Below are 18,854 nucleotides of genomic sequence, written 5' to 3'. Positions count from 1 at the left end.
GCAAGAATTATTTTCACATCTTTAACTGTAACAGAATAGTATGGCAATACATCATTATTATAATCACCTTTTCTAAGCTATTTATTTTTATGTGGTGGGTGAGGGAGGCATGCTGGGCAGACCCACCAGACTTCCCTTGGCACAGCTGAGCCCAGCCAATGACTCAGCTCCTCCTGAGGGATTCCTGGGTGTTCCCAGGCCATCTGCGAAGTTTTAATCCCCCGGTCTTGGTACCACTTAGAACAGCTCTGATAAGAGCTTCCCATGGGGAGATCTCTACAAAGCAGTTCAAACAATGCAGCTCACTGAGCACTGCATACAATGTAGTTAATATGCCACATGACCCATTTACCATCAATTACCGTGATTGTTAATATTTTACACCCTAATAAGCTTTGCTACAACATACATTTAGTTTTCATCTCGATAATAAATAATATACACCTAAGCTCAACCACAATCTGCCAAAAATCTTAGCACAATTTTATTTATATTTCACTGCACTCATTATTAGGATGGGCTCCACTCTTCAGAAAACCAAATTGATATTGCCAGTTCTGCACTTGAAGAAATAAATTATTGTCCTATTCTTATAAAAAAGTTAACAAAACTGCTTGTGTCTTACACTGAAAATGCTACAACCATCACACAACAACCAAAATCATATCCCTAATTAATTAAAAGTCTACTAAATCAAATAAGTAAGTCCCCAAAAAAGTCACCTTTCTTAGAAGACCACACTGGGCTTCAAGCATTCAAACAGAATCCATTGAAACGGGAACAAATAAGATGATTCTAAAACATCTCATATTTGCATAACTAGTCACCCCAGCTTTAAAGGCTCTTGGGATCCTCTGGAACATATCTGAACACACATGTATGTACCATTATGTACTCGCAGTCTACTATGTTTATTGTCAGCTCAGGTTTATTCATGGTTATCATTCATGAGAATAACTGATACTGGACATTTAAAGTGTTACTAAACCCACAACAGTAAAATCAGTCTGTATATGTAGTAAAGCATGCTTGTTATACTCACTGTGGAACCTAAGGGGTTAATCCTCTGCATTGTGTAAAAAGGCCGTTTGATCCATTCTTCTCTGTTCCTCCCCTTTTTCAAGTGACCACTCTTATCTCCTGATAAGACAGACTGAACCGTAGGTATTGTGCACATGCTCAGTTTGGTGTGTATTGCTATAGAGGGTTTTTTTTCTTCGGAGAGTGCATGTGATCAGCACATGGTCAATCAGCACTGGTCAGACAGAGGTCAGGGGTTTTGCATCCTCCTACAGCAGAATGAAAACTCCTCCTACAAGTTTTAGCTAGTGCTTAGCTGAACACTGATAGAAGTCACAAGATTGCTCTAACTTCTGATGAGAAAAGGTATTTAGCAGTTTATATTTACTAAAAGAATTGCATTTCCATGTTCTGTGTACTGTGGGAGACCAGATATATTGAATGTAAGGTCCTGGGTTTGGTAACACTTTAGGAAATCAAGTATGTTATGCTCAAATGGAAAGTGGGGAAAGGCGCCAAACAAGGTAGCAGGACTGAACCACTGTACATGTCTCTTACTGGTATATGAAACGTTTGTTAGTGTTCAGGATACTGAAAATGACTTCCAAGCAGACATGTTCTCCAAAAGAGGACTACAGAACAGTTATTGTGTTAAAAAGATACTAAAGGCAATTTTTTTAACTTAAAATAAAAAATGATGTTATACATACCCACACTGAGCAATAGTATTGCCCACAGTGGTCTCTTATCTCTGTTTTGGAAGTCCCTCCTTCAAGCAGGTACCCCATCAGAAAGTTGTGTGCTAATGGGGGTATCAGTGCAGGCGCACTCCGGAGCTACGCTGTGTGCGTCCATAGAGACATGCAGTGCAGCTCAGCCATGCCCCCCATCCCTCCTCATAGGATTTGACTGACAGCAGCAGAAATCTACGGCCCTCTCTGCTCTCAGAGTCTCCAGTGAGACTGGAATAGAAAGCAGCGCTGCTGCAGCCTGGGGCAGAGCTGAATCGTGAGAGGACTCAGGTAAGTTTTTAGGGGGGGGAAGAATAGCTAGTGGAAAGATTTTTACTTTGATGCAGAGAATTTTAACCACTTTAAATGACACTTCTACTATCTGATGAAATGATTTTATGTTATGAACCTCTCTAAAATGGAATAAATAAGAAGAAGACTAACCAAAATAAAATATTCTCCTGTCTAAGGTAACATTGCAATATACCAATTCTACAATTGTGTTGATTCATGATATATGAGAAGTGGATCTGATTAGCTGTCATTTGTTTCTAGGTATAACAGCAGAGGTGAAACTAAAATTCATGACACCCCATAGCAAAATTTTAATGGGATCCCCCCAGGGACTTCTCTTTGTAATAAATGTCAATGTCAATTAGGACAATGGTGTAACTGATCAATAACGTATGTTTAAACCAAAGACAGACAGCACTAAAGCTGGTAAGACAGTCAGCAAACTATTAGGGAGCAGTGCTGTGGATAGAAATTGCCATAGAAGGGCAGCAGAACAGGTCATTCAGGATGACCAGCAGCTCTCAAGGCATCCAATCTACTGACAGATAAGTGGGATGCAAAGGAGATGTGTCTAACAACACCATGATCCTGTACATCTGATGTTGGTTCTTCTGGAATGGAGACGTCAGACAACCCCCTTCCCATATGAAATAAAAATATGCTTGAAATATATTTTAAAAATATTCTTCCCAAACATATTGACATATATTTGAAATGCTACAATTTTGGCCATATTCAATATAAAATAAAATGTATTTCAATAAATAATATATATATATATATATATATATATATATATATATATATATATACTGCATGTTGAAATGCATTTTGTTTATATATTCCAAAATATATGAAAAATATTTGTAAAAATATATTTTTTAAAAATACATTCTTCAGATTTTTTTTAACATATAAAAAATTAATTTTAACAAACACAATTTGTAACTGCATTCCAAAAATGTAGATTTGTATTTTTGAAGACATACAGTATATTTGAAATGTATTTTTAAAAATATTTTTCAGATATTTTGTAATAAAAATGCATTTCAGCATGCAATATATATATATATATATATATATATATATATATATATATATATATATATATAAATATTGAAATATATATATGTATTTATTGAAATATATTTTGAAATATATTGAATATGGCCAAAACTGTAGCATTTCAAATATATGGCAATATATTTGGGAAGAATATTTTTTAAATATATTTCAAATATATTTTTCTTCCATGTGGGTTAGCGGGCTCCCTTTCCACCCTCTGGCCCCATAGCAGCTGAGTTGGCTGTTATGGCTATAGCTTTGCCACTGTTTGTCAGCATTCACATGGTTTAGAAATAGGGTCTGCAGCTCCTAGGTGTAAATGACCTTATAGAAGAAATAGAAGGCTTGTGCCCTTGCCCCGTTCATTGCATTTATCTTCCCTCTCAGTACTCAGCTCATCTCAATCCCTGAAGCTAAACATCTTCATTCTCAGTAAGGCCTTTTTTTCTCTCCAAGGATGCCATTCATATAGCCACCTTTAACTATTGTACATACAACCTAACAGATGCAAGGGCACCATCCTGTGGCAGGCACTAAAAGCTTTTTCTATTTCTTTAAAACATTTGTTACAATTCAATAACATTCAGTAGGAATTCTTCTACAGTAGTATTGCTTTTTATTTGGAGCACTTGCTCTCCTACTCCCTCTTTTTTATTCTTGCTATGTAAAAGAATTTTCAAATCCATAGATCTACTGTCAAAAGTCTTCCCCTCTGACAAAGTGAGACAATCTCTGCAATGGGTATTGTATGCTGCAATGGCAAGCCAGAATGTGGGGAATCAGAAATGTCGCCACAAGGCCACTTTTGTTGATGTCATCTTCAGTGGAAGTGGTTCCATGGCATTTAACCAAGCCTGCTTTTCTCACTAGGGGGAGCAACAGACTAAAAGTCTGCACAGGATGCCATTTAACCAAAGACTAGCCCTGCTGACTCCTACTCCAGAACGGTTGCATGTGGCTATGTGTTAAGCACTCTGAGTGCACTTCTTAGAAAGCATGTTAGGTGGTATTGAAGAGACTCTGTGATACAGAATGCTAATGCAAAAATGGAAGCAGCATTTCTGTCCCAGATAGCATGGGGGAATGTGGGACTTCTCAACATAGGGGCTGCTGTAACAAATTCCTCAAATTGGTAAGACATCAAAATCTGCGGATGTTATGCACAGATTTACAGGCTACCTGGAGTCAAGGGGACTATTTAAATAAACCGCAAATAGAATGTTTAGACACTTATGTGGGCCTGCTATCACACAATGTAGTGCATTAGAGGCAGGTTCACTTTTCACCATTTAAAGAAGTCACTACCAAAATATAACCCCATTATTTCTACACTTTTTGACCAATATGATGTTATGAGACACGAGAGTTAAAAAAAATGCATATAATAAATATAGGTCAAATAATAAAGTACACAAAAAGAATTAAAAAATGGAAGAGCTGAACGGTGTGTAATTTAAGTACCTCGTTTATTGCCAGCTGCTCTCCCCCTCCACCATACCGGTGGCTGGAAACATGTAAATCTTCATAGAGGTCCTCATCACTTCCCATGTCATCAGTGAGAGATGGTCTGTCCAGGGATCCATCTGTAATCACTGTGAGGACAGAAACAGCGCATCACTTAGAGAGAATGCAAGTTTACAGAGACATATTAATAGACCAGCACAAAATGCAAATGAAAAAGCCCTACATTTTCCAACTCGTATGCTATGCTGTGAGGCAGACTGTTGTTGTTCACATCTGTCTGTCTGCTTTTGTTTGCTTGGCAAGCTGTTATTATAATTATATTACTATAGTAATATAGCTGAAATGCAGACACAATACAGATCATGAAATCGGAGGTATAGAACTCTCATATGACTGCAAAGCATGGGTTCCCCCTCAGAAATTAAATAAATACTAGTTGTTATCCTTGTAGCCTTGCATGACAATAAAGCTCAGCTTGAACAGTACTGTCCTGCAGAATTATAATGACCACATCTGAAAGATCTTGACGCTTGGTACCATTACCAAGCTTGCGATTATATGGCCACAACTAATTATTAACCAAGGTTTCCTCATTTGGATAATGATCAGCTCATATACCAGGCAGGGCCATCTTTAATATTGATTTGACCCTGGGCAAAAATTTTCCTGGACCACCCCCATGCAATTTAGCTCTCGGCCTGCTCTGAGACATACAATAAATAGCAGCTAGACTCAAAATCAGTTCAATGCAGCAGATCAGGCAGTGACTGCGATTAGTTGCCTGAGGTTATAGCATATCATTACCGCTCACTGACTGATTGCTGGAGGCTACAGCACAGCTTATGTGTCACTGATTAGTTGCTAGAGGTTACAGCACATCCTTACTGCTCACTGATTGGTTGCTAGAGATTACTGCACATCCTTACTGGTCACTGATTGGTTGCTAGAGGTTACAGCACATGATTTCTGCTTGCTTATTGGTTACTAGAGGTTACTGCACATCCTTACTGCTCACTGATTGGTTGCTAGAGATTACTGCACATCATTACTGGTCACTGATTGGTTGCTAGAGATTACTGCACATTATTACTGCTCACTGATAGGTTGCTAGAGGTTACTGCACATCATTACCGCTCACTGATTGGCTGCTAGAGGTTACTGCACATCATTACTGGTCACTGATTGGTTGCTAGAGATTACTGCACATTATTACTGCTCACTGATAGGTTGCTAGAGGTTACTGCACATCATTACCACTCACTGATTGTTTGCTAGAGGTTACTGCACATCATTACCGCTCACTGATTGGCTGCTAGAGGTTACTGCACATTATTACTTGTCAGGGTCCTGTCCACGGCAGGAGTTCTGGAAGATCTGGCGTTTCTGCCAGTACTCTACATGGCCGCAGAAGTACACATCAGCCTCAGGCTGGTGCCAGACGGCCTTTATAAGGAGGCTCATCACTTCCTCTAGTTGCTGGATGATCTCTAGCTCCCCGTGCCCTGTTCCTGGTTCCTGTTTCCTGTGATTCTGACTTGTGATTTCCTGTTACCGACTCAGCTTGCTCCTGGACCTGCCTACTCTGATTTACCCTTGTTCTGACCTCGGCTTGGCTAACGGATACTCTCTCTCTCTCGCTCCTCTGTGAAGGACCTCGGCTATCCCATCTGACTACAACCACTCTGATTCCCACCTGGTACCTGACCTTGGCTTGAACCGACTACCCAGTGAACATCCAAATCCCGGAGGGGCTTGCATACCACGCACAGGCGCCTCCTGTCTGCAGATCTGTCTCCGTGCACCAGCTGTGCTTCTGAGTGGACCAACAACCAGCACTGCTACAGGCGACCTGTGCAACTTTGGGCCAGACTCCCGCTGTCCCACTCTCAGGGGAGTCCAGAACTTAGCCGCAAGGGAAGCCCTCTCTCCATTGGCCTCCATCACCAGGTACGTGATATTACTGCTCACTGATTGTTTGCTAGAGGTTACTGAACATCATTGCTGCTAACTAATTGGTTACTAGCGGTTACTACACATCACTATTGCTCACTGATTGGTTGCTTGAGCTTACAGCAGATCACTACAGTTCACTGATTGGTGGCTAGAGGTTATTGCACATCATTACTGCTCAGATTGTTGCTAAAGGTTACTGCACATGATTACTGCTCACTGAATAGTTGTTATTGGTTACTGTGCATCATTACAACTTATTGATTGCTAGAGACTACAGCATATCATTACAGCTCACTGATTGGTTGCTAGAGGCTACAGCACTTAATTACATCCCACTGATTGGTTGTTGAAGGATACAACACATCATCTCCTCACTGCCTGCACACCATGGACTGAGAAAATTAGGGGACACACCAATAGACAGAAAACTTCAAGGGATCCTAGGACTCCCAGGATCAGTGGCAGTGCTGGGAGGGGGGATTTTGATTAGTGGCAGTGCTGGGGGGCTTGATGGAATCACTGGCAGTGGTGGGGGGGGTGGGATCAGTGGCAGTGGTGGGGGGGGGGAAGTGGCAGTGCTGGAGGGATGGGATGAGTGACAGTGCTGGTGGGGGATGGGATCAGTGGCAGTGCTTGGGGTGGATGGGATCAGTGGCAGTGCTAGATGGGGGTGGGAAGTGACATTTCTACACTGACCACCAATGTTAGGGGGGGATTTCCACTAATGACCAATTTAGGGGGGGATTTACACTGATCACCAGTGTAAGGGGGAATTTGCACTGACAACCAATGTAATGGGGAATTTTTACACCAAGAACCAATACATTTCTACACTGGTCACCAATGTAAGGTGGAATTTACACTGACCACCAATTTAAGGGGAGATTCTACATGGACCACCATTATAAGGAAGGATTCGACACTGATCACAAATGCAAGTTAAGATTTTTTACTGACTACCAACATAAAGAGGCGTTTCTACACTGGCCACTAATGTAAAGGGGATTGACACTGAGCACTAATGTAATAGGAGCATTCAAGGTAACCACCAATTTAAGGAGGGATTTACAATGATCACCAATGTAAGAGGAACAAGTGTGAATGAAAGGATTCTACACCATGCCCCAATGTAGTGAGAATATATACACTGACCACCAATGTAATTGAGACATTTAGCCAATGTTCACATTAGTGCGTGTCAGGAACACATGCAAAATAGCTTTCCTGACACCACAGAAACATTCTGCCCTTTAGCAGATACACAGCCCTTAATTGCTAATGACACCCTCATGCATCTGCTGATGCTTTTTTTACATGCAGCAAAGTTCACAGTGCTGTGGCACTGTGTGGCTCGGTGTAACTTTGAACAAGGGTCAAGGACTTTTTTTCTACATTTCCAGTACATAGAGCAGCCCATTGAAATGAATGGGCTGCCCTATACATGACATACATCAATAACCACACCTTTGCATCCTAAATTTCAGTGCTAACCTAATTCCTTTTCTGCTTACCTCTGCACACCCCTCCCCCCCCCCCGTTTTGCTTAACCACTTCCTGCCCACCCACCCGCCCACAATGTACTGCTCCCGGGCGGCAGCTACAGGCGAAGTGATGTACCCCCCCATAACTGATGTACCCCCCCCCCATATCTGCTGTGTCCGGCGGACACAGCGGAATGAAGATCCCAGTGAACGGGACCCGGTGATCATGTGATCGCTATACAATCACACGATCACAATGTAAGCAAAGCTGTTATGAATCAATCTCATTCATAACAGCTCTGCTTCTCTTCCTAGTGAGCTGTGATTGGCCCACACCTGTCAAATGATACATGTGGCCAATCACAGCACCCTGTACCATGTGACCAGCTCCAGCCAATCACAGATCACTATCAAATGACAGCTCATGATTGAGTTAGGTTCATGACAGCAACCTTTGCATTGCAGGAGAAATGATCTTTATTTCTCCTGCAAAATAACGTGTAAAAATGAAAAAATTATACCTGATCACCCCCCCCCCCCCCCCCCACAGTAGTACAATGTTAATATGGTAACATTGTACTATTCTGATAAAAGTATAGTAAAAAATAGAAATGCCATATTGAAATTTTTTTTTTAAGGTTTTTTTTTTTTAACTACTTGCCAACCGCTTACCCGCATTTTGCAGGCATCTCTTGGTAAATTGATGTAATCTTGTGTCACTTCCTGTTTTGGGGTGTTGTGAATGCGCCTGTGCCCCCCTGGTTGGTCCAGGGGGAGAAGAGAGAACATGGCACCGAGTAAAAGCACTACATTTTACACACATATGTTAGATTAGCACATTTAACGCTTTGATTGCCCCTATTAACCATTTGATCACCCCATCACCCAGCCAGTGCCATTAGTACAGTGTCAGTATATAAAATTTTTCACTGATCACTGTATTCCTGCCAGTAGTGACATCAGATAATGTCAGAATCAGTAAGCTCTCCACCCAGCCAAGGTTAGCTAGCGTTAGATTGCCCGCACACTATCGCACTCTCGCTAAAGTTCGCTGATTACCCCCATTACTAGTATAGTGTTTGTATGGAACAATAAATGTGGTAGGCAGTCAGACACTTTCACACAAACCAATTAATATACATGTATTGAGATTTTTTTACCAAAGACATGTAGCAGAATACATTTTGGCCTAAATGTATGACTAACTTTGAGTTTATTGGATATTTTTTTATAACTACAAGTAAAAAATATAGTTTTTTTAAAAATAAATTTGGTCTTTTTTTGTTTATAGCGCAAAAAGTAAAAACCGCAAAGGTGATCAAATGCCACCAAAAGAAAGCTCTATTTGTGTGAAATAAAGGACATAAATTTCATTGGGGTACAGAATTGAACAACTGCACAATTACCAGTTGAAATAGCACAGTGCCGAACAGCAAGAAATGGCCTGGCCATGAAGGGGGGAACATCCTCTGGAGGGCAAGTGTTTAAAGCGGAGTTCCAGTCAGTTTTGTGTTTATTCAAAGTCAGCAGCTACAACAACTGTAGCTGCTGACTTTTAATAAACACACACTTACCTGTCCCAGAGTCCAGCGATGTGCTACCCCGAGCTGTCCCTTCTCTTCTTCTCCCATCAGTGATGGCATCACAACTGTGGGCACCAGGCTGTGACAGCTTGTGGCTTCACGGCTGGGTACCCACTGCACATGCGCGAGAAACGCTGCGCATTCTGATTGGTCTGGTAGTCTTTTGGGATCTGTGAAGGTTCCCAGGAGACTGCGGGAGGAAGGAGGGGAACCAACTTCAGCCAAACAAAGCCAAAAGTGGGAGCAGGTACCTGTCAAAACCAGGTATTCCGCTCCCCCCCCAAAAGGTACCAAATATGTCAGTGGAGGGGGGAGGAGGCAAACAAGCGAAGTTTCCACTTTTGAGTGGAACTGTGCTTTAAATTTACAGAACTGATAGTAGTCTCAGTGACCACAATTGAAGGCAGGGCTTTCAAGCATTCCTCTTGTTTACCTCTCCAGTGGGCAGCATTCAGCAGAGGTGATGGTGGCTGGAATCTCAGGAGGCATAATATACAGGTGAATTCCGCCATTATTTACATATGAATGCCACATTGCTGCCGCTATTCACATATGAATGCCGTTGTTATTTGCATATGAATTCCGGTTATTTACAGGTGAATGCTGACACAAGAGTCATCTGTACATGGCAATAGGGCAGAGCTGGGCAGCATAAGTGACAGCACTTCACACTTAGATATCCAGACTTAGCACAGGACAAAGACTTCATGAGACAATACATCTATACTCCAATCTGACAAGGTGTCACAAACCAAAAACAAACATCTTATTTCATGGAATTAATAACAATTTGTTAGAGACTAAATATGATATAGACCATATGTCTGTCTACTAGGTAGTCTAATATATCTTATTAGCCTTTTGGACCTTGTAATCAAGATAGAATTGGGAGCTTGAGATGTATGAAAGTTCAGTTTTCGTTCAAAAAACCAGACTTGCAGATGCGTATTACTCCACTATACTGTTTACCATAGCCATTTGCGACAGGCCTCATTAGGAGTCTTTTAAATACCCTATCTAGTGGATTTTTTATACCTGTGCTATTTTTTGTTGAATGTGTCCTAAACTGGACTGTGTTTTATCAAATGTTTCACTTTCCATGAATGCTTAGCACAGACATGAGATTTAAATGTGACCATGTTTGTTACCAACTTGTGACTTTTGGGAAAACTGAGTGTGGCACTGTGTTCTGTATGAGTCCTCTATTTACTCTTGAACAAATATACAAAGAGAATTAGACTTTTTTAGGCACACATATGCTTCAATTGCATGTTTAAATAAAAAATCCTTTTATTAATATGTATGGATAAAAAGTAATTGTTCAAAAAAACATTGGCTGATTCATCTGATTGTTCCGCAGCTAATTACACTATACATCCTCAGGCATTGAGCCTCCTAATAAAGTGGAACTTCACTGCATCTGGGTACCACAAACCAAAAACATGATTTAATTCAGTTTTAGTATTCAAAGCAAATTTCCCCATCCATCCATGTCTCCAAGCTTTATTTTGCTGAGAAATCACTTTGAAAATCACCCCCTAGTATTTCTGGCCATGGCCATCTTGAGTAAGAGTGGATGATTCATGAAGCATTTACTTCTTGGAGTCCATCTGCTCTTAGCTCAGACATGCAGACAGGAGGATGTGCTTAGCTGAGAAAGCCCTTCCTCCCCTGCTGAAGACCCCTGGGATGCAAGACATTATTTGCTTAGGCATGGAAACCAGGCAGTAACTGAAAAAATGTATAAAAAAAAAGTAAAACAAGTAAATATAATATATCTTCCTGTCTAATTACTACTGCTAGCAGCATAAGGATTAAAAATAGTCATTGTTGATTGAGAGGGTGAAGTTCCGCTTTACATACATTAGTTCATAACTTATAGGCACAATTATAATAACTGTTTACTGAAGTCCGCCAATCAGATGTATACGTCTCAACACGTTTCATGACCCAAACACACAGTTTGGAGTTCATTAGACCTCATTATCATGTCAACCAGTTTCTTTGCATAGTTGACCTTTACAACAATGTTACAACTCTAATATAGTCTTAGCTTTAGTTTATTATTATTTTGTTCAGCTGTTTGTAGTGTTACAGTGTTATAGTCATCCATATTTGTCTATCCGCAGCTTCCCATGAGAGGGATAAATATATGTAGCAGCAGAACAAATAAAGAAAGTATGTAAATGAAATCTGACAAAGCTCTGCCATAATGCACAATAACAGATTATTCATGATTGTCTTAACAGCATTTTATCTTGGGAGATTGTAGTCATGGCAACCACCAATTGGTTTAATCCTCCAGCAATACATGTTCTAAAGCAAATGACCATTATGACTAGGCCTGCCCCCAATATTTGTATGTCAGGATGGATTTAACTCCTTTCTCCTAGCACTATAAAGCCTTTTCTGTATTTCCATCTCCTACCCGTCCCTCTCCTTCTACCACGCACACATATTACAAGGAGCTCTGTAGCAGGTAGAACCAAACAATGAGAATGGATTATGTTGAAGTGGTGAGTGATACAGGATGTCACCATGATGTTTAGGCTATTTGAACCCTTAAACCTACAAATTGAAGACTAAAACACAGTAGCTCAGTAGACTTGCTAAGTATAAAGCAAACCTCACTATGTCGAATTTGTTCCACATACAGGTCGCCCCTCCGGACACATATCCTGATCCTGCCTATAGCTCATATCCAAAGTGGAGGGTAATATGCAGGAGAATGGAACTACTGAGTAAGACAACAGTATATTCAGCCCACACAAGTCCTGTATGCATATTAAAATACAAGATTCAATAGAGTACTACACAGCAGGTCTTAGGAAAGCAGGATGGAATTGTATACATATGAATGCAGGCCTCCTTCTTACCGGATCTATTTAAAACCAGAACCCCACCACCTGGAGCAAACAAATCACTTTTTATTGCCAAAACATGAAGAATTCTTCATATTAAATACAGTAAAAATGAACGTAAAATGTACTGTATGTGCTTCTTTAAGAAATTTGGGTGCACATGGAAAGTACAATAAGCTGGTCAACTGACTCTTTCCAGAGGTATCCAGTATTGGTGGAGCAGACAATTTACGATATCTTTCATTCAATAGATAAAATCTATTTTATTTGTCATAGTTAGGTAAAACGCTGTATAAAACATTCCATGGCAACTCTCAACTACTGTTTTTTACAGTGGACTCAAGATCTCTTTGCTCCACCAAAACTCCCATCTTACAACCACTCCTGACACAGCCCTCCCTGAGGGAGTAAGGTCTGGTTCTCTCCATGTATTGTCCACCCAAAGTAAGATCTGCATGGAAATATTCTTCACGTGTTTGAAGACAGGTTGCATACCATTTTAATGGTTTATTGAAACTTACACAGATGTAAGTAATACTATATTTCTACTTGTAGCTTTTAAATGCCAAAGAAGCTACACTATTTAGAGCTCTCCCATTCCTTACCACATCGTCCTTACTTTTTCTTTTCTCCAATCTTTTTCAAAAGTAACCACAGCAAAATCGTAATGATTACATAGTATATGTATTATTAATTCAGTTATGTCTACAATGTATTCATTTGTCTGAGATCCATCAGTCTTTTGACATTTAAAGCTAAACTCCAGCCAAACATGAAAACACACCATAAAAGCAGTTATGAAATAATTAAACAGTTTAAATGAATTTTTATAGTAATTTGTGCACAATTCTGCATTTTAGTTGACCTTACATTCTGTAATCCTCTGCACAGCAGCAATCTAACTGCAAAAGGGAGGGGAAAAATCAGGAGGCCATCAGGCTCTGCTGTAGGATATGCTGACAGTAGGAAAGAGCAGAGTGACCTAATCTCTGTGCTGTTACTCCTTCTATGTCCATTCAGCAAATTTTGACTAATGTTTTTGACTAAGATGTGCTTTTCCTGCAGTAAAGTTCAATAAATCTGGTTGTACTGTTCTTAACTTGCAATACAGGACCTCCTCAAATATACAGAATATAATCTGTACTAATTTCACATTATGTAATCCTGTAAAGGGTTACTGTTAAATTTTGCTTCAAATTCTCCTTTTTAAAAAGACAAATACTTAAAATGAACTCGTGCTTTACCATTGAAGGCCAAAGCAAAAGGTTCACTTTACATGGTGGCTCCACCAACTGCTTATATTTGCCTTCCCTACATTCCTCTGCTACGCCTTTGGGTTGCTGATAATGGAAAGATGAAGCCCTGGGTAAGCAGTGAAGTAGGAACCGAGGCAAAATAGGTTGCCCCTATATCCTATGTGGCCTACAAAGTCATAACCAGGCCCTACAGGACAAGTCATATGTACAGCTCTGCTGTGATTGAAGGAGATATAATGTGCTCTCTGACTTGTTGACACAGCTGTCAGTCATAGTAAAAGCCTTCTGTAACAAGGGTCGATAAAGCTGAAAATCAGAAAGTCATTCCCCTGGAGGAGTGGGGACAAACCTTTGTGGGATGGAGGCAGAGGGCAGGGCAAAGTGTAAGATTTTAAAAACGTAAATAAACAAAAGAGGTTGGCTCTTAGATAGTGGGATGGTGGGGGGTGTAGGAAACTGTGGGGGGAGTGTTTTGCAGCACTCTTTTTTTCTGCAGCCTACTATACCACACATTCCTTAGGTGGGGGCTGAATCTAATCTGATGAACCCCCCACTGTCTCACAGGGAATCATGCACAGCTGTGGCTTTCAATCACCAGCTGTGTGCTGGGGAAGGGGGTCAGGATGTCTCCTGGGATTGTCTGGTGTGAGCATTAACTATCAAAAGTGAGATAGATTAGTGACAGAGCAGACAGAAATCACACCATGTGTTTTGGATTGAGGCTAGTGCATGGTATAGAAGGATATGCTTTGTTCATTTTTCATTTCAGAGGTTTACAACAACTTTAAGATCTTCTTTAAAGATGATTGCTATGCTGCGAGTGTGAGAATTTGGCTTTACTGAATGTACACATGACCAAGGGATAAAAAAGTTCATAGAAAGGCCATTATATGAAACACAGCATTTACAGTTAATGCATTCATTAGACACAAGACACTTGTGGCCAAGTTCTCTGGAACAATACACTGTGCATTCCAGGAATGTGCAAACACCCATTAGTGTGTTATTATAACCATGATGCAGATTGTATATTTGGGGGGGTTCAAATAGCATTCATTAGTGGATTTCATTGTAATTACTAGATTTGCACATTTTCTATCAGTAAATAAGTCAGACAAATCTTCCCCGATCCCAGTCTGCAAACCTTGATTAGGAGCTTTCTATTCTCGCTGACATCTGCCGTTGACCTAAAAATGTCAAAATAAGGCAAGCTCCAAGAAATCTTCCGATAATATGTGACAGAGAGTCGTACCACAAGGAGTGTTCCCAGGCTACAACTTTCTTCCTTGAAAACACTTTATTAACTCTTCATTTCAGACATGAAGATAGAGATTTATTATTCTCCCATTTAGACTGAAGTACTGCAATAAAAGGTCATTTAATTTCTTTTTCCATGAAAATAACCTCCACACATCTACAAACTGTCATACTTTCCTATTAGCAAAAAAAAAGAAAAGAAAAGGCAAATCAAAGTCGCACCCATCCAAAGTCACATCAAAGTTGCATCAAAGTCAATAGCTTCCTATTGACACAAAAAACCCAAAACACATCAAAAATGCACTACCCGCATTTCTACTGCATGTCCATTGAAGTCTGTTGAGCCAAAAATGCACCATATTGCACTTAAAAAATTTAATTTAAATAAAATTTAATTTAAATGACCCCTTCCAAAAAAGCAGTGGCTGAAAAGTATATAGATGTGAACGTGTCCCATAGGAAACCATGTTAAATGGACTGTAGTGCGTTTCTGCGAAATGCATTGGTGTGAACCAGGCCTTAGAATGTAAAGACAATTGTCTATATAAACAGAATATATAAACAGTCGTTACAAATAAAAAAATAAATAAAAATCAAAAAGAGTAACAGAACACAAATGTAAGGTAAGTGTAGCCATAATGTATTTTTTAGAGTTGAATGCGGTCTTGTTCAGTTTAATAACTTCAACTGACCGAGGATGTAAAAAAACATTAAAGGCTTTTTCACACCATCATTTCAGCATTCTGGAGGCAATTTTGCTTTTTTTTTTTAATTTGGACACTTGGAAAATCTTTATTTTCATTAGGACAATGCGCTTTCTGGTGCAGTTGCGTGCATTTTGATGCATTCTGAACAAAAAAATGCAGCAAGTTGTACTTATGTTGGAAGCACTGGAACTGACCATACTGGTGTGAACTAGGGCCATTGGAATACATGGCAAACATGGTTTAAAAATGCACTGGAAAACAACTGTTGTAAACCATCCTTAAAGCTATACATACACTATACAATATGATTGTATAGACTCATTTACCTTTAGCAAAACTATGTAATATGAGGAAAAACCTAAACTATCCATTCAATTAGTATCAAATCAGAAAAGCCATTATACTACATAGTTGATGGTAGATCTAAAACAGATTATATATGCAGATATATATGCAGATTGTATAGCATATGGTCAGCTTAAGGGCTCATGTACACGGGGTGTTTGGAAAACTCTTCTGAATGATGAAAACTGACTGCTGGAAAACGCAGGTTAAAAAACGTCAGTTTAGCCGCATTTGCATACCGCGTTTATGCGTGTTTATGTGCATTTGCATTTAGAAACTTTTTAAAAGATAACCTCAGGAGACCTTCCCAAATGCCCAGAATGCACTAAAGAATAGTAAAAAATGAACTATTTCAGACATTTTGAGAGGAATAAAGAGAGCAGAAGCAGAGAGATCAGTATGTGCTGAGATGATCTGTCTTTTCTGGTTGTATTCACTATGGATCCCATCATGAGCATAATGTGGCACATTCTACCATTGTTTCCTTCACGCGAAACCTGGAACTGACTGCGCTGGTGTACTGGGTCCATTTGAATACATGGAAAACGCTTTGCATGTATTTCTGATGATTAAAAAAGGCTCTGGATAGCATCTGGACATGGAACAATTAAAAAATGCTTCTAAACGCGAATGCTTCTAAACGCGGTTAACCTACTCCTGAACGCAAGTTTGGTGCGTTGAAAAAAACGACTGCAAACTCAACTGCCTATAAATGACTGTAAACAACAAAGTGTACATGGACACATAGGAAAACATTAGGGAGAGTTCAGGGGCTGCTGAAAAAAATGCTGAACAGCTCCTCAACGTCATTTTATCAGCTACAGTGTACATGAGCCCTAAGACAGGTGCATGAGGACTGAAGACTATTGTAAAAACAGAATGTAAGCATGAGGTGCCTTATTCATGCTTGATCCCCATTCAGCAAGCATAATCATACAATATTATTTGGAATGATTGCTGTTGATGCCTACTGCAGCCATTCCATTAAAACCCCCATGGCCGGCACAACTAAATTTAAATAGAGCTGATTATTAATCTATCCTCCCTTTTCAGCAGTTTGATAGCTCAGCAAAATCAATTTGTAGAAACAACTCCATTCACAGGTTAAACTGTCCTGCTTACATACTGCAAGGAAAGTCTTACTTTGTCAGCCACTTTTATGTCTTAGAAGGCAGTGCTGTCACATATGTTTACTAGATGTCGGATCAAGGAATAACAATGGAACAATGTGCCATTCTGTAATTGGGTGCCAGCAAAGGCACAAAAGTCCTCTGTGCTCCTCTGTTTTCTTTTTATGCACAGTTTTGCCTACAGCATTCATTGAGTGTTTGTGTGCCAAAAAGTGTTTCTTTTTTTTTTTTTTGTCTTGGGTGTCGAAATGTTGAAATGCTAGTAAAAATGTTTAGGGAGTGCCGGTTACATACAACACATGCGTCATATCATTTGAGGTAGGTCCAAATGTTCTGCTAAATGGGTGACGTCTCTGTTATACTACTGCTGATTACAGCTTAACCCCAGACAAAATTAACATTTAGGCCTCTTCTCCATCAAGCCTCCTGCCGGCAGCCTCTAAAGCCCTAGGAGAGAATAAAAAAGCTGCTGCTGGATGGGGCTGGATGGTAACATGAGTGGTTCTAATTTTTTATGGCAGTATACACACAGGAACGAATGCCTGGAAGGCTGACCGCTTGCGTTTCAGGGATTCATATATTGCCCTAAGCCTAGGTTCAAATTAGAAAGTGGGAAACCCACACTCCATGGCTGTTTCCTGCACCACATTCAAATCTCACTGCCCTTGCAATCTGCAGCTGGTGTCAGTGCAATCACCCCAAATTCACGTCGTGCAAAATGACCATGCGATCAGGTTGCAGTGTGAATCCAATATTGGTACATGCTTGTCTTTGGTGCGATGCGATTTGATCCCATTCAAAATTAATGGGCTCAAATTGCACCATACTGGTGCGATTTGCATAGGAATGTGGTGCGCAAACGAATTGCACAGGAATGTGGTGCAGAAATGAATTGCGCAGGAATGTGGTGCGCAAACGAATTGCACAGGAATGTGGTGCACAAATGAATTGCGCAGGAATGTGGTGCGCAAACGAATTGCACAGGAATGTGGTGCACAAACGAATTGCACAGGAATATGGTGCACAAACGAATTGCACAGGAATGTTGTGCACAAACGAATTGCACAGGAATGTGGTGCACAAACGAATTGCACAGGAATGTGGTGCACAAACGAATTGCACAGGAATGTGGTGCACAAACGAATTGCACAGGAATGTGGTGCACAAACGAATTGCACAGGAATGTGGTGCACAAACGAATTGCACAGGAATGTGCTGCAGTTACTGTGCAATTCATAGTGTGAACCAAGGCTAAATGTTAGTATTGCTTGGTGCACTGTCTAGCTGCATCAGTTGTCAGCCTCTCACAGAGCTTTACAGGCTGCCGGCAGCAAGGCTGGATGGTGAATCTGTGTCTTCTTCCCACACCTGACTGCTGATGTCTTATGCAACAGGGCTATGAAGTTTGCGTTTCAGACATTTCTGCACTGCGTTTTTGCCGCGCTTGTAATAAGTTTTGCATGGTTTTTTTTCATTTTTAAAAAAATTTTTCTTGTTGCTAGGCAAAAAATGCAAAATGCATCAAAATGCAGGAAAAGCACAGCAAAAACCCACTACATTGGGGGTTTTTGCTGTGTTTCCATTGAAGTTTCCATTGTTTCCATTTGAAGTCTATAGAGTTTCCATTGAAGTCTGTAGAACCAAAAATGTAACTTTTTGCGTTCAAAAAAGTCACTGACTCTTCCCAAAAAAATGCACTGGGTGAAA

The 18,854-nt window shown here is 40.2% G+C and overlaps 1 protein-coding gene across 3 annotated transcripts in view; it reads right to left on the bottom strand.

The window, feature by feature from the left end:
• ARHGEF4 (Rho guanine nucleotide exchange factor 4) overlaps positions 1 to 18,854 on the bottom strand; it is a 215,183-nt gene that overhangs the window by 38,709 nt on the left and 157,620 nt on the right. For all 3 annotated transcript variants that reach the window (XM_089672347.1, XM_089672348.1, XM_089672349.1), the window contains one exon: positions 4,572 to 4,702. In XM_089672347.1, the coding sequence (XP_089528473.1) occupies positions 4,572 to 4,702 (131 nt within the window). The remainder of the gene's footprint in view (positions 1 to 4,571; positions 4,703 to 18,854) is intronic.

This window comes from Staurois parvus, unplaced genomic scaffold, assembly GCF_062004578.1.
Source record: "Staurois parvus isolate SC_StPar_1 unplaced genomic scaffold, SC_StPar_1.0 ptg000126l, whole genome shotgun sequence".
In the NCBI taxonomy this organism is placed as follows: domain Eukaryota; kingdom Metazoa; phylum Chordata; class Amphibia; order Anura; family Ranidae; genus Staurois; species Staurois parvus.
Note: the sequence above shows the minus strand (reverse complement) of the source record. Positions and strands in the feature narration are given on the sequence as shown.